Raw genomic sequence first — 13,115 nt, forward strand, 5'->3', positions numbered from 1 at the left:
CCATTATGTTGTTTGCCTCTTCACTTTTCTGAGTGTTTCCTTTGTGGTGTAGAAGCTTTTCAGCTTGATGTAATACCATTTGTCAGGTTTGGCTTTGATTTCCTTTTCCTCTGGGATATTTTCCAAAAAGAATTTCTCATACCTTGCAGAGTTTCCCCAAAACTTTCTAGTAATTTCATATTATGAGGTTGTATATATAGGTCTTTGATCCATTTGGAGTGATTTTTTTGTGTAAGGTGTAAGGTAAGGATCTATTTTTTTTTTTAACTTTTATTTAATGAATATAAGTTTCCAAAGTACGAATGATGGATTACTATGGCTTCCCCCCCATACCGTCCCTCCCACCCACAACCCTCCCCTTTCCCACTCCCTCTCCCCTTCCATTCACATCAAGATTCATTTTCGATTATCTTAATATACAGAAGATCAGCTTAGTATACATTAAGTAAGGATTTCAACAGTTTGCTCCCACACAGAAACATAAAGTGAAAAATAATAGATGATTTTTTTTTAATGATGATGAAATGAGATCAGACCTATTGTCATGTTTAATCCCAGTGAGAGTCAAGTTGGGAGTTGATAGTTTCTTTTCTTTTCTTTTCTTTCTTTTTTTTTTTTTTTTACAGAGGATCAGTTTAGTATGCATTAAGTAAAGATTTCAACAGTTTGCACCCCCATAGAAACACAAAGTGAAATATATTGTTTGAGTACTCATTATAGCATTAAATCTCAATGCACAGCACATTAAGGACAGAGATCCTACATGAGGAGTAAGTGCACAGTGACTCCTGTTGTTGACTTTACCAATTGACACTCCTGTCTATGGCATCAGTAATCTCCCTATGCTCCAGTCATGAGTTTCCAAGGCTATGGAAGCCCTCTGAGTTCTCCGATTCTTATCTTGTTTAGACAAGGTCATAGTCAAAGTGGAGGTTCTCTCCTCCCTTCAGAGAAAGGTACCTCCTTCTTTGAAGACCTGTTCTTTCCACTGAGATCTCACTCACAGAGATCTTTTGCCAGAGTGTCTTGGCTTTCCATGCCTGAAATACTCTCATGGGCTTTTCAGCCAGATCCGAATGCCTTTAGGGCTGATTCTGAGGCCAGAGTGCTATTTAGGACATCTGCCATTCTATGAGTCTGCTGAGTATCTCACTTCCCATGTTGGATCACTCTCCCCTTTATTTATTCCATCGGTTAGTGTTAGCAGATACTAGACTTGTTTATGTGCTCCCTTTGACTCTTAGTCCTTTCATTATGATCAATTGTGAACTGAAATTGATCACTTGGAGTAGTGAGCTGGCATTGGTACATGCCACCTTGATGGGATTAAATTGGAGTCCCCTGGTATGTTTCTAACTCTACCATTTGGGGCAAGTCAGCTTGAGCATGTCCCAAATTATATATCTCTTCCCTCTCTTATTCCTACTCTTATGTTTAACAGGGATCACATTTCAGTTAAATTTCAACACTTAAGAATAACTGTGTATTAATTACAGAATTAAACCAGTCATATTAAGTAGAACAGACAAAAAAACTACTAAGAGGGATAATGTATTAAGTTGTTCATTAACAGTCAGGGCTATGCTGATCAAGTCACCGTTTCCCATAGTGTCCATTCCACTTCAACAGGTTTCCTTTTTGGTGTTCAGTCAGTTGTCACCGATCAGGGAGAACATATGGTATTTGTCCCTTTGGGACTGGCTTATTTCACTCAGCATGATGTGTTCCAGATTCCTCCATTTTGTTGCAAATGACTGGATTTCGTTGTTTCTTACTGCGGTATAGTATTCTAAAGAGTACATATCCCATAATTTCTTTATCCAGTCTACCGTTGATGGGCATTTAGGTTGGTTCCAGGTCTTAGCTATTGTGAATTGAGCTGCAATAAACATTAGGCTGCAGACCGCTTTTTTGTTTGCCAATTTAAATTCCTTTGGGTAAATTCCAAGGAGTGGGATGGCTGGGTCGAACGGTAGGTTTATCTTCAGGTTTCTGAGGGATCTCCAGACTGACTTCCATAGTGGCTTGACCAGTTTGCATTCCCACCAACAGTGGGTTAGTGTCCCTTTTTCCCCACATCCTTGCCAGCATCTGTTGTTGGTAGATTTCTGAATGTGAGCCATTCTAACCGGGGTGAGGTGGAACCTCATTGTGGTTTTGATTTGCATTTCCCTGATTGCTAATGACCTTGAACATTTTTTCATGTGCCTGTTGGCCATTTGGATTTCCTCTTTTGAAAAATGTCTATTGAGGTCCTTGGCCCATCTCTTAAGTGGGTTGTTGGTTTTGTTTTTGTGGAGTTTCTTGATCTCTTTGTAGATTCTGGTTATTAACCCTTTATCTGTTGCATAGTTTGCAAATATTTTTTCCCATTCTGACGGTTGTCTCTTCACTCTCCTGACTGTTTCTTTTGCAGTACAGAAACTTCTCAATTTGATGCAATCCCAATAGTTAATTTTGGCTTTGACTGCCTGTGCCTCCCGGGTCTTTTCCAGAAACTCTTTGCCTGTGCCAATATCTTGAAGGGTTTCTCCAATGTTCTCTAGTAACTTGATGGTGTCAGGTTGTAGATTTAGGTCTTTAATCCATGTTGAGTGGATTTTTGTGTAAGGTGTAAGGTAGGAGTCTTGCTTCATGATTCTGCACGTGGAAATCCAATTTTCCCAGCACCATTTATTGAATAGACTGTCCTTGCTCCAGGAATTAGTTTTAGATCCTTGATCAAATATAAGTTGGCTGTAGATGTTTGGGTTGATTTCTGGTATTTCAATTCTGTTCCATTGGTCTATCCATCTGTTTCTGTACCAGTACCATGCTGTTTTGATTACAACTGCCCTGTAGTATGTCCTGAAATCTGGAATTGTGATGCCTCCGGCTTTGTTTTTGTTGTACAAGATTGCTTTAGCTATTCGAGGTCTCTTGTGCCTCCATATAAATTTCAGCACCAATTTTTCCAGATCTGAGAAGAAGGTCTTCGGTATCTTGATTGGTATTGCATTGAATTTATAAATTGCTTTTGGGAGAATGGAGATTTTGATGATATTGATTCTTCCAATCCATGAGCATGGAAGATTTTTCCATTTCTTGATATCTTCTTCTATTTCTTTCTTTAAGATTTTGTAATTTTCATCGTAGAGATCTTTAACGTCCTTGGTTAAGTTTATTCCAAGGTATTTGATTGTTTTTGTAGCTATTGTGAATGGGATTGATCTTAGAAGTTCTTCCTCAGCCATGGCATTGCCTGTGTATACAAGGGCTGTTGATTTTTGTGCATTGATTTTATACCCTGCTACTTTGCCAAAATCTTCTATGAGTTCCAATAGTCTCTTAGTATAGTTCTTTGGGTCCCCTAAATAAAGAATCATGTCATCTGCAAAGAGGGATAGTTTGAGTTCTTCCTTCCCAATTTGTATCCCTTTAATTTCTTTTTCTTGCCTAATAGCTCTTGCTAGAACCTCCAGAACTATATTGAATAGCAGTGGTGAGAGTGGACATCCCTGTCTGGTCCCAGATCTCAGTGGAAATGCTTCCAACTTTTCCCCATTCAATAGGATGTTGGCTGTGGGTTTTTCATAGATTGCTTTGATTGTATTGAGGAATGTTCCTTCCAAACCCAGTTTGCTTAGAGTTTTCATCATGAACGGGTGTTGTATTTTATCAAATGCTTTCTCGGCATCTATTGAGATAATCATATGGTTTTTCTTCTGCAGTCTGTTAATGTGGTGTATCACATTGATTGTCTCGCGCACATTAAACCATCCCTGCATACCAGGGATAAATCCCACTTGGTCTGGGTGGATGATCTTTCTGATGTGTTGTTGCATTCTATTGGCGAGAATTTTATTGAGGATTTTTGCATCTATGTTCATCAGGGATATTGGTCTGTAATTCTGTTTCAGTGCTGCATCTTTTTCCGGCTTAGGAATTAAGGTGATGCTGGCTTCATAGAAAGAATTTGGGAGGATTCCCTCTTCTTCAATTGTTCTGAATAGTTTGAGAAGAATTGGAGTTAGTTCTTCTTTAAATGTCTGGTAGAATTCAGCAGTGAATCCATCTGGTCCTGGGCTTTTCTTTGTTGGGAGGGCCTTTATTATTGTTTCAATTTCTGTCTCAGTTATGGGTCTGTTTAGGTTTTCGATATCTTCCTGGTTCAATTTAGGTATGTTGCATGTGTCCAGGAATGTATCCATTTCTGATAGGTTTCCCTGTTTGCTGGCATACAAGTCCTTGTAGTAATTTCTGATGATTCTTTTTATTTCTGTGGTGTCTGTTGTTACGTTTCCTTTTTCATCTCTGATTTTATTGATTTGGGTCTTTTCTTTTTTTATTTAGTTGGGCCAATGGGGTGTCAATTTTGTTTATTTTTTCAAAAAACCAGCTCCTCGTTTGGCTGATTTTTTGTAATGTTTTTCTTGATTCAATCCTGTTGATTTCTTCTCTGATTTTAATTATTTCTCTTCTCCTACTAGATTTGGATCTGGTTTGCTGTAGGTTTTCTAGATCCTTGAGGTGAATTGAAAGCTCATCTATTTGGTGCCTTTCCAATTTCTTGATGTAGGCACCTATTGATATAAACTTCCCTCTTAACACTGCTTTTGCTGCGTCCCATAAGTTTTGGTATGTTGTGCTGTTATCCTCATTTACTTCCAGAAAGTTTTTGATTTCTCTTTTGATTTCTTCTATGACCCATTGTTCATTCAGGAGCATGTTGTTCAATCTCCATGTGTTTGCATATGCTCTAGGGATTCCTGAGTTGTTCATTTCCAACTTCATTCCTTTATGGTCTGAGAAGCTGCATGGTATAATTCTAATTCTTTTGAATTTGCTGAGACTTGCTTTATGGCCTAGTATGTAGTCAATCCTAGAGAAGGTTCCATGTACTGCTGAGAAGAATGTAAAATCTTTAGCTGTAGGATTGAAAGTTCTGTATATATCTGTTAGATCCATTTGGGCTATAGTGTCGTTTAAATCTACTGTATCCTTGTTGATCTTCTGTCCTATTGATCTGTCTATTTCTGAGAGTGGAGTATTGAAGTCCCCCAGTACTATTGTATTGGGGTCTAAGTCTCCCTTTAAGTCCGTTAACAAATCTTTTAGATAAACCGGTGCCCTGTAGTTAGGTGCATATACATTGATAATTGTTATATCTTCCTGTTGAATTGATCCCTTAATCATTATGTAGTGTCCCTCTTTGTCTCTCTTAACGGTTTTTGTGGTAAAGTTTATGGTGTCTGATATTAAGATGGCTACGCCTGCTCTTTTTTCATTTCTGTTGGCATGGTATATCTTTTTCCAGCCTTTCACTTTCAGTCTGTATGGATCTTTGTTGGAAAGATGTGTTTCTTGTAAGCAGCAAATAGATGGGTTTTGTTCCTTAACCCAATCAGCCAAACGGTGTCTTTTAACTGGACAGTTCAGGCCATTCACGTTCAATGTGACTAATGATAAGTGGTAACTTTGCCCTGCCATTTGCCAAAGATAAGTTCTAATATATGCTTTGAATTCCCTGTGATCTTTTGCTGTGAGCTTTCCTTCCTTGGTTTCCTTCCTTTACCTTCTTTCATATTGATGACCGTGTTTCTTTGTTTCTGTGTGTAACACATCTTTAAGCATCTTTTGCAGGGCTGGACGAGTGGCAACAAATTCTTTCAATTTCTGTTTGTTATGAAAAGTCTTTATTTCACCTTCATTCACAAATGATAGCTTTGCAGGATATAATATTCTGGGCTGGCAGTTGTTCTCTCTTAGTACCTGGGCTATATCTCGCCATTCCCTCCTAGCTTGTAGAGTTTCTGATGAGAAGTCAGCTGTGAGTCTGATTGGAGATCCTCTGAGAGTAATCTGATGTTTCTCTCTTGCACATTTTAGGATCTTTTCTTTATGTTTCACTGTGGAGAGTTTAATTACAACGTGTCGTGGTGAGGATCTCTTTTGGTCGTGTTTATTAGGGGTTCTGTGAGCTTCCTGTACTAGGATTTCTCTGTCCTTCTCCAAACCTGGGAAATTTTCTGCTAATATCTCACTAAAAAGGCCTTCTAATCCTTTCTCCCTCTCCATGCCTTCAGGAACTCCTAGAACCCGAATGTTGGTTTTTTTAATAGTATCCTGAAGATTCCCGACAATATGTTTTAGATTTCTAATTTCCTCTTCTTTTCTTTGGTCTGACTGCATCCTTTCCTGTTCTCTGTCTTCTAAGTCCGATATTCTCTCTTCTGCTTCTCCCATTCTGTTTGTAAGGCTCTCTATTGTGTTTTTCATTTGATCTATTGAATTCTTCACTTCAGTCACTATCCCAGTTTCCTGTTGTACTAGTTGTTTCGTTTCATTTTGATTCCTCCTTAATATTTCATTTTCACGAGAGAGATTTTCTATCTTGTCCATTAAGGATTTCTGTAGTTCAAGAATTTGTTTTTGAGAACTTCTTAATGTTCTTATCAATTTTTTGAGATCTGCTTCTTGCATTTCTTCTATGTCATCATCCTCATAATCTTGAATTGGGGTGTCTTTTTCATTTGAGGGCTTCATGGTGACTTCCTTGTTTTTATTACCTTGGTTTTTGCGTTTGTTATTTGTCATATTGGAGATATTTGGTTTCTTCACTGTGGTGCTTTTTCTTGTTATACTATGACTCTAGATTAAGTGGACTATCTGTTTTTGATGGAGCCTTAGGGCTTGAGATGGGTGTGGCCTGAGAGCTCTGTTTGGTGTGCCAAAGGTGACACTCCCAGGTTGGGCGTGGTAAACCTCTCTCTCTCTCTCTCTCTCTCTTTTTTTTTTTGATTCAAAAGGGAAGTTATTCTGCACAGCTGAACGAAGTTGGAGGTAGTTAGCAGGCAAATGATATACCCACAGGAGCCAGAGATCGGAAGCTCTTTCCCAAGGACCACACAGGGAATCTGTTCGGCCCTCGGAGTGGGCTCAAATTCTCCTTCAGTCTCCCACTGGGTTGCCAAAGTTACGGAATTGTAGCGTCTCTGGAGAGTGCTCACGTGAATTCCGTGAGTTCTCTCCCCCACCGTCTCTTTTTTCACAGTCTCAGTTCAGTAGCACCACAAATTTACTAGGTTCTAATCTCCTGTTAATTCGCCCCGCCCAGAGTCAGGTTTTTCTGCTAGGCTCAGGGCCGGTGCAGACCTGAGGTTGCTCTGCTTATGACGTATGTCCAAGATGGCGCCTGCTCTTTGTCTTGCTCGCCCTTGAGAGGTGAGCGGAGAGAGAGAAACCCGTGTCCGTACCAGTCACCTTTTTTTTTTTCCCTCTCTCTCTCTTCCAGTTAACTTGGTGAAGTCCCCCCCCCCCCGGGGGTCGTTCCCTCTAGTCTCCTCTCTCTGCTTGCCTGCCAGTGTCTCGGGTTATTGAGGTTCGGCTCACCTCGCGTTCCAGCGCTGGTGTGTTGAGTCTGCCGCTGGTGTCCCGAACTGTGGGCTCCCACACTCTCCACGCAGGTCTGCTCCCCTTCAAGCGCTGATGTGTGGACTCGGAGCCCTGGACGTCCCAAGTCTCCCCGCTGTTGCACTCCCCTTCGAGCACTTGCGCGCAGACCCTGCAGGTTGCGCAGCTCAGTCCCGCGGCTCGGCTTCCGCGGCTCGGTCCCGCGGCTCAGTCCTGCGGCTCGGCTTTCGCGCGCGGTGGGCGACCTTGTTCTCCCAGTAGGTCCTCCGATTCACGCCCACTGGATCCAGAAGAGTTTCGTCTGCAATATTTTCCTGGTTCTTTTTTCTGAGGCTACCGTTAACTCCCCTTTTATTAAACTAAATTTTCCCGGACTATCGGTGCGCGCCCTCACTATTCCGCCATCTTGGCTCCGCCCCCGGTTCCAGGATCTATTTTTACACTTCTGCATGCAGAGATCCGGTTTTTTCAGCACTGTTTGTTGTAGAGACTATCCTTTTTCCAAGGATTGATTTTAACTTCTTTATCAAAGATAAGTTGGTTATAGATGTGTGGATTGATTTCTGGAATTTCTATTCTTTTTTTATTTATTTAATGAATGAATTTTTACATAGATACAATTTTAAGAATATAGTGGTTCTTTCCCCCATGTCCCCCACCCCGCTCCCTTCCCGCCTTCCATTCTCTCTCCCATCTCCTTCATTATGGATCATTTTTAGTACGACTTTATATAGAGAAGACCATCTCTATGCTAATCATAGATTTCAACAATTTGACCCCATGACCACACACAACATATAGAGTATAGTTTGGGGAGAGAATTTGCAGTCGATTCTTATATTGCAATTCAATAGGGACAGAGGTCCTACCTGGGGAGCAAGTGCACAGTGACTATTGTTGTTCCTTTAACAATTAACACTTTTTTTTTTTTATAACATCAGTGATCATCCGAGGCTCTTGTCGTGGACTGCCAGGGCTATGGAGGCCTTTTGTGACCATAGGCTCCATCGTTATTTGGACACGGGCATAAGCAAAGAGATGTTCTCCTCTCCCTTCAGAGAAGAGTGCCTCCTTCTTTGATTACCCTTCCTTTCCTCTGAGGCTCGCAGAGATACTCCGTGTAGGGTTTTTTTCTTCCCACAGAGTCTTGTCTTTCCATGGCATTTCTATTCTGTTCCATTGGTCTATCCATTTGTTTTTGTGCCAATACCAGGCTGTTTTGATTATAACTGCCCTGTTGTATGTCTTCAATCAGGTATTGTGGTCTACCAGCTTTGTTTTTGTTGTATAAGATTGCTTTAGCTATTTGGTATCTCTTGAGTTTCCACATGAATTTTAGCATCATTTTTTTCTAGATCTGTAAAGAATGTCCTTGGTATTTTGATTCAGATCATGTTGAATCTGTAAATTACTTTTGGAAGTATGGACATATTGATGATGTTGATTCTTCCAATCCATGAACATGGAAGATTTTTTCATTTTTAATGTCTTCTTTTTTTTTAATGTTTGTAATTTTCATCATAGGGACTTTGACATCCTTGGATAAATTTATTCCAATGTATTTAATTTTTTTGTAGCTATTTGAATGGGATTGACCTTAAGTTCTTTCTCAGCCATAGCATTTTCTGTGAATACAAATGCTATTGATTTTTGTGTGTTGATTTTATATCCTGCCAGTTTACAAAACTCTTTTGTGATTTCCGATAGTCTTTCAGTGGAATCTTTTGGATCCCCTATGTATAAAATCATGTCATCTGCAGATAGAGATAGTTTGAATTTCTCTTTTCCAATTTGTATCCATTTGATTCCTTTTTCTTTCCTAATGGCTTTGGCTAAAACTTCCAGGACTATACTGATCAGCAATGGTGAGAGTGGACATCCTTGTCTGGTTCTGGATATTAGGGGGAATTCTTCCAGCTTTTCAAGCTTTTTCCCCATTCAGTAGGATGCTGGCTGTAGGTTTTTCATAAATTGCCTTGATTGTATTGGGGAATGTGCCTTCTATACCCATTTTGCTTAGAGTTTTCATCATGAAAGGATGTTCTATTTTATCAAATTCTTTCTATGCATCTACTGAGATAACCATATGGTTTTTGGTCTTTAGTTTGTTAATGTGATGCATCACTTTGATTTGTGATTGTTGAACCATCCCTACATACCAGGAATAAATCCAAATTGGTCCAGGTGAATGATCTTTCTGATGTGTTGTTGAATTCGATTAGCTAACATTTTGTTGAGGATTTTTGCATCTATACTCATCAGAGGTATTGGTCTATAGTTCTCTTTCTCTATTGTATCTTCTTCTGGTTTAGGAATTAAGGTGATATAGATTTCATAGAAGGAGGTTGAGAGGAGCCTCTCCCTTCCAGTTGTTGTGAATAGCTTGAGAAGAATTGAATTAGTTCTTTAAATGTCTGGTAGAATTCAGCAGTGAAGCTGGTTGGTTGTGGGCTTTTCTTTTTTGAGAGGGTCTTTATTACAGATTCAATTTCCATCCTGATTATTGGTTTGTTTAAGTTTCTATGTCTCCATGACTCAATTTTGTTAGGTTGTATGTGTCTGAGAAATCTATACATTTCTTCTAGGTTTACCAATTTGTAGGCTTACAACACACTGTAGTAATCTCTTATGATTCTTTTTATTTCTGTGGTAGCTATTGTTACATTTTCTTTTTCATCTTTAATTTTATTGATATGGGTCTTCCTCTTTTTTTGTATGTTGGGCCAATTTTTTTTTACCAATTTTGTTAATTTTTTTTCAGAAAATCAGCTTTTCATTTCACTGACCTTCCATATTTTTTTGTTTCAATTTTTTAAATCTCTTTTCTAATTTAAATATATCTTTCCTCCTACTACATTAGAGTTTGGTTTGTTGTTGTCTTTCTAGGTTCTTGAGATGCATTGATAGCTCATTTATTTTGTTCCTTTCCAATTTCTTTTTTTTTTAAATTTTATTTAATCATACAAGTTTCATATATTTCATATATACAGATTTAGGAACATAGTGACACTTCAGTTTCTTCATGTAGTCACCAATTGCTATAAAATTCCAACTTAACACTTCTTTTTCTGTATCCATAAGTTTTTTAAATTTTTTTTATTTAAAAAAAATTTTTCCCTCCAAAGTAACCTTTTATTTGAGGTATGACTTTAAATAAATATATGATTGCTGAACTACACAGTGAAGTTTTTTTAAACTTTGGAGTTGTTTGCATCAGAACTGATTCCTAACTGAAAATATTTACCCATATAATTAGTTGCAATAAAAAGATAAAGATAGAATTCATTAATCATATCTGTTAATGCTAGATGAATAGGCAGATTACAATAAGGTGGATAATTAAAGCAAGTATATGAATAATTTCATGTTAATAATTGGAAGTTAAGAAATCTAAATTACCCAAGAGCTACCATAATAATGTTTTATTTGGTATATATTTGCTAAGTTCGAAGTTTTGAGCTTGTAAAAAAAGGGCTGTGTTGATCATGGTAAGGAAGGTTGATTCATTTTAGAAAATCTAAGTTTGGTACCATTCAGTCATTTTGCAGATTCTATATTATGTTTATTGTGTTTCTTATGCTATATAATTGTATAATCCATGTATGTACAACACTCAGAGGCAACTCATTAGGAAATTAAATAAGGCATGGTTAAAGTAATCATTTATTTTTACAATCATTTTGTTCAAATACGTCATACATATGCAGAAGAAATACAAACAAGTATACACATTATATTACAAATTTCTGCAATCTGAACACTCTCTCAACTCTCTGTAGAAGAATTTTGTCTTTGGACTAATTAAAAACATTTGTGAACTATCTTAAAATGTATTATTAGCACATTTTAGTATATAATTGAAGAAGAAAAAAAGCTTTAAAATCATGAATTACTTGCTAATACTTAAAAAATGTTTTTCTAGGTTTCTTTGATGTCATTTTCAACAAAGGAAACACATGCATTTTCCAAAGTCATGAGATGAGACATCTTTCTCTTGCTCTTGATAATGGCCTTGTCACTGGAATGGTGAGCAGTAAATTTTCTCTTCATCATTTATCAATAGCATTTCATCTATATATGATATATTTTTGCATAATATACTTTTATAAAAGTATCAAATTGTATTTTCTTTTAGCTTCTATTTATACTTTTAATTGTTCTGTTTTATTTGATCAGTTTTTAAGATTCTGATGCACGAATGGTCCTGAAATTTAGACAAGAAAAAGTTGAATTCTGTGCTACATCCAAAATTATAATGATCTTCTAAAAGCAGACTGACATATTTATGGTCCTTTTAGGTACTATATCATTAGAAAAAACAGTCATTTTATTGCTTAATTTTGCTTTATGTTGCTTAGTCTAGATTTGAAAAGCAGCTTTTAATATTTGAATGTGTCTTTCAAATGCATGCATGTTATCTGCTTCATAAAATGAGGCCACTCATGTCCTGTTTTAAATGCTTAATATGTATTTTAGTATTTAAGCCTTAAATCTTCTCTATGATAGAATCCATCATTATTCATGTTTAATAGAAGAGGAACATGAAGTATAGAAGGACTAAGTTGCCCAGGGTCATAAGGTAGCAAGTATGGAAGCAGGAATTAAACACAAGTAATCTGATGCATATTTTGGCTTCCTTATATAGTGTTATACAATATTATATAATAATTTTAACTCATAGTGTGTTACATTAAGGATAAAAATTATTAAAAAAAACTTACGTAATTTAGGCCAAATGATTAATTAGTCAACCTTCCTGTGAAGCCTTTACTCTGCTCTGAACTTTGTAACATACCCTGTACTGTATTTTGAAGCACATTGTGATCAATGCAGAATCTGCTTGTAGTAAATGCTTAATAAATATGAATGTGTTCGTTATGGAATCTACTCTTTTGAATTAAGCATTCAAGGATTCACTCTTAACATATTTTTATAAAAATCAAATTAATTATATATTTTTTTTAAATTTTTTTATTTATTTATTTTTTTTGACAGGCAGAGTGGACAGTGAGAGAGAGAGACAGAGAGAAAGGTCTTCCTTTGCCGTTGGTTCACCCTCCAATGGCCGCCGTGGCTGGCGCGCTGTGGCCGGCGCACCGCATTGATCCCATGGCAGGAGCCAGGTACTTCTCCTGGTCTCCCATGCGGGTGCAGGGCCCAAGTACTTGGGCCATCCTCCACTGCACTCCCTGGCCACAGCAGAGAGCTGGTCTGGAAGAGGGGCAACCGGGACAGAATCCGGTGCCCCAACCGGGTCTAGAACCCGGTGTGCCGGCGCCACAAGGCGGAGGATTAGCCTTGTGAGCTGCGGCGCTGGCCATGAAAATCAAATTAATTATACTTTTAAGCTGCTCCTATCCCACTAGGTTGTTCTGGGTTAGTGAGAGATTCAATCTTATTTATTTGAGCTGCATCTTGTTAGGCCTGGTATGGGTCTTCAGAGTATCTGATGAGAGCCTTTAAAACATTGGTCTACACTGGTCACTGGTGTCACGTGCTTTATTGGAGGTAAACAGCTCTGTTGCTCTGTTGTCATATTTGCCAATGGAACTTCACTGAGCTTGATACATCTAAAGTCTTGAGTCCAAGCATTCAAGAGCCACTGACTCTCTGGAGAACTAAGAAGGGGTGAGATAGAACCTCAAACCTTCTTAAACCAAGAATGGCTATCTGTAGTGTAACTTCCTCAAGTTGCTTAATTAATTAATTAAGTTTTAAAGGTC

General features: G+C 38.0%; 1 protein-coding gene across 1 annotated transcript in view; it reads left to right on the forward strand.

The window, feature by feature from the left end:
• RP1 (RP1 axonemal microtubule associated) overlaps positions 1–13,115 on the forward strand; it is a 315,423-nt gene that overhangs the window by 106,385 nt on the left and 195,923 nt on the right. The window contains exon 13 of the mRNA XM_017341307.3: positions 11,315–11,418. Within this exon, the coding sequence (XP_017196796.3) occupies positions 11,315–11,418 (104 nt within the window). The remainder of the gene's footprint in view (positions 1–11,314; positions 11,419–13,115) is intronic.

The sequence above is a fragment of the Oryctolagus cuniculus genome, chromosome 6 (assembly GCF_964237555.1).
Source record: "Oryctolagus cuniculus chromosome 6, mOryCun1.1, whole genome shotgun sequence".
Lineage (NCBI taxonomy): Eukaryota > Metazoa > Chordata > Mammalia > Lagomorpha > Leporidae > Oryctolagus > Oryctolagus cuniculus.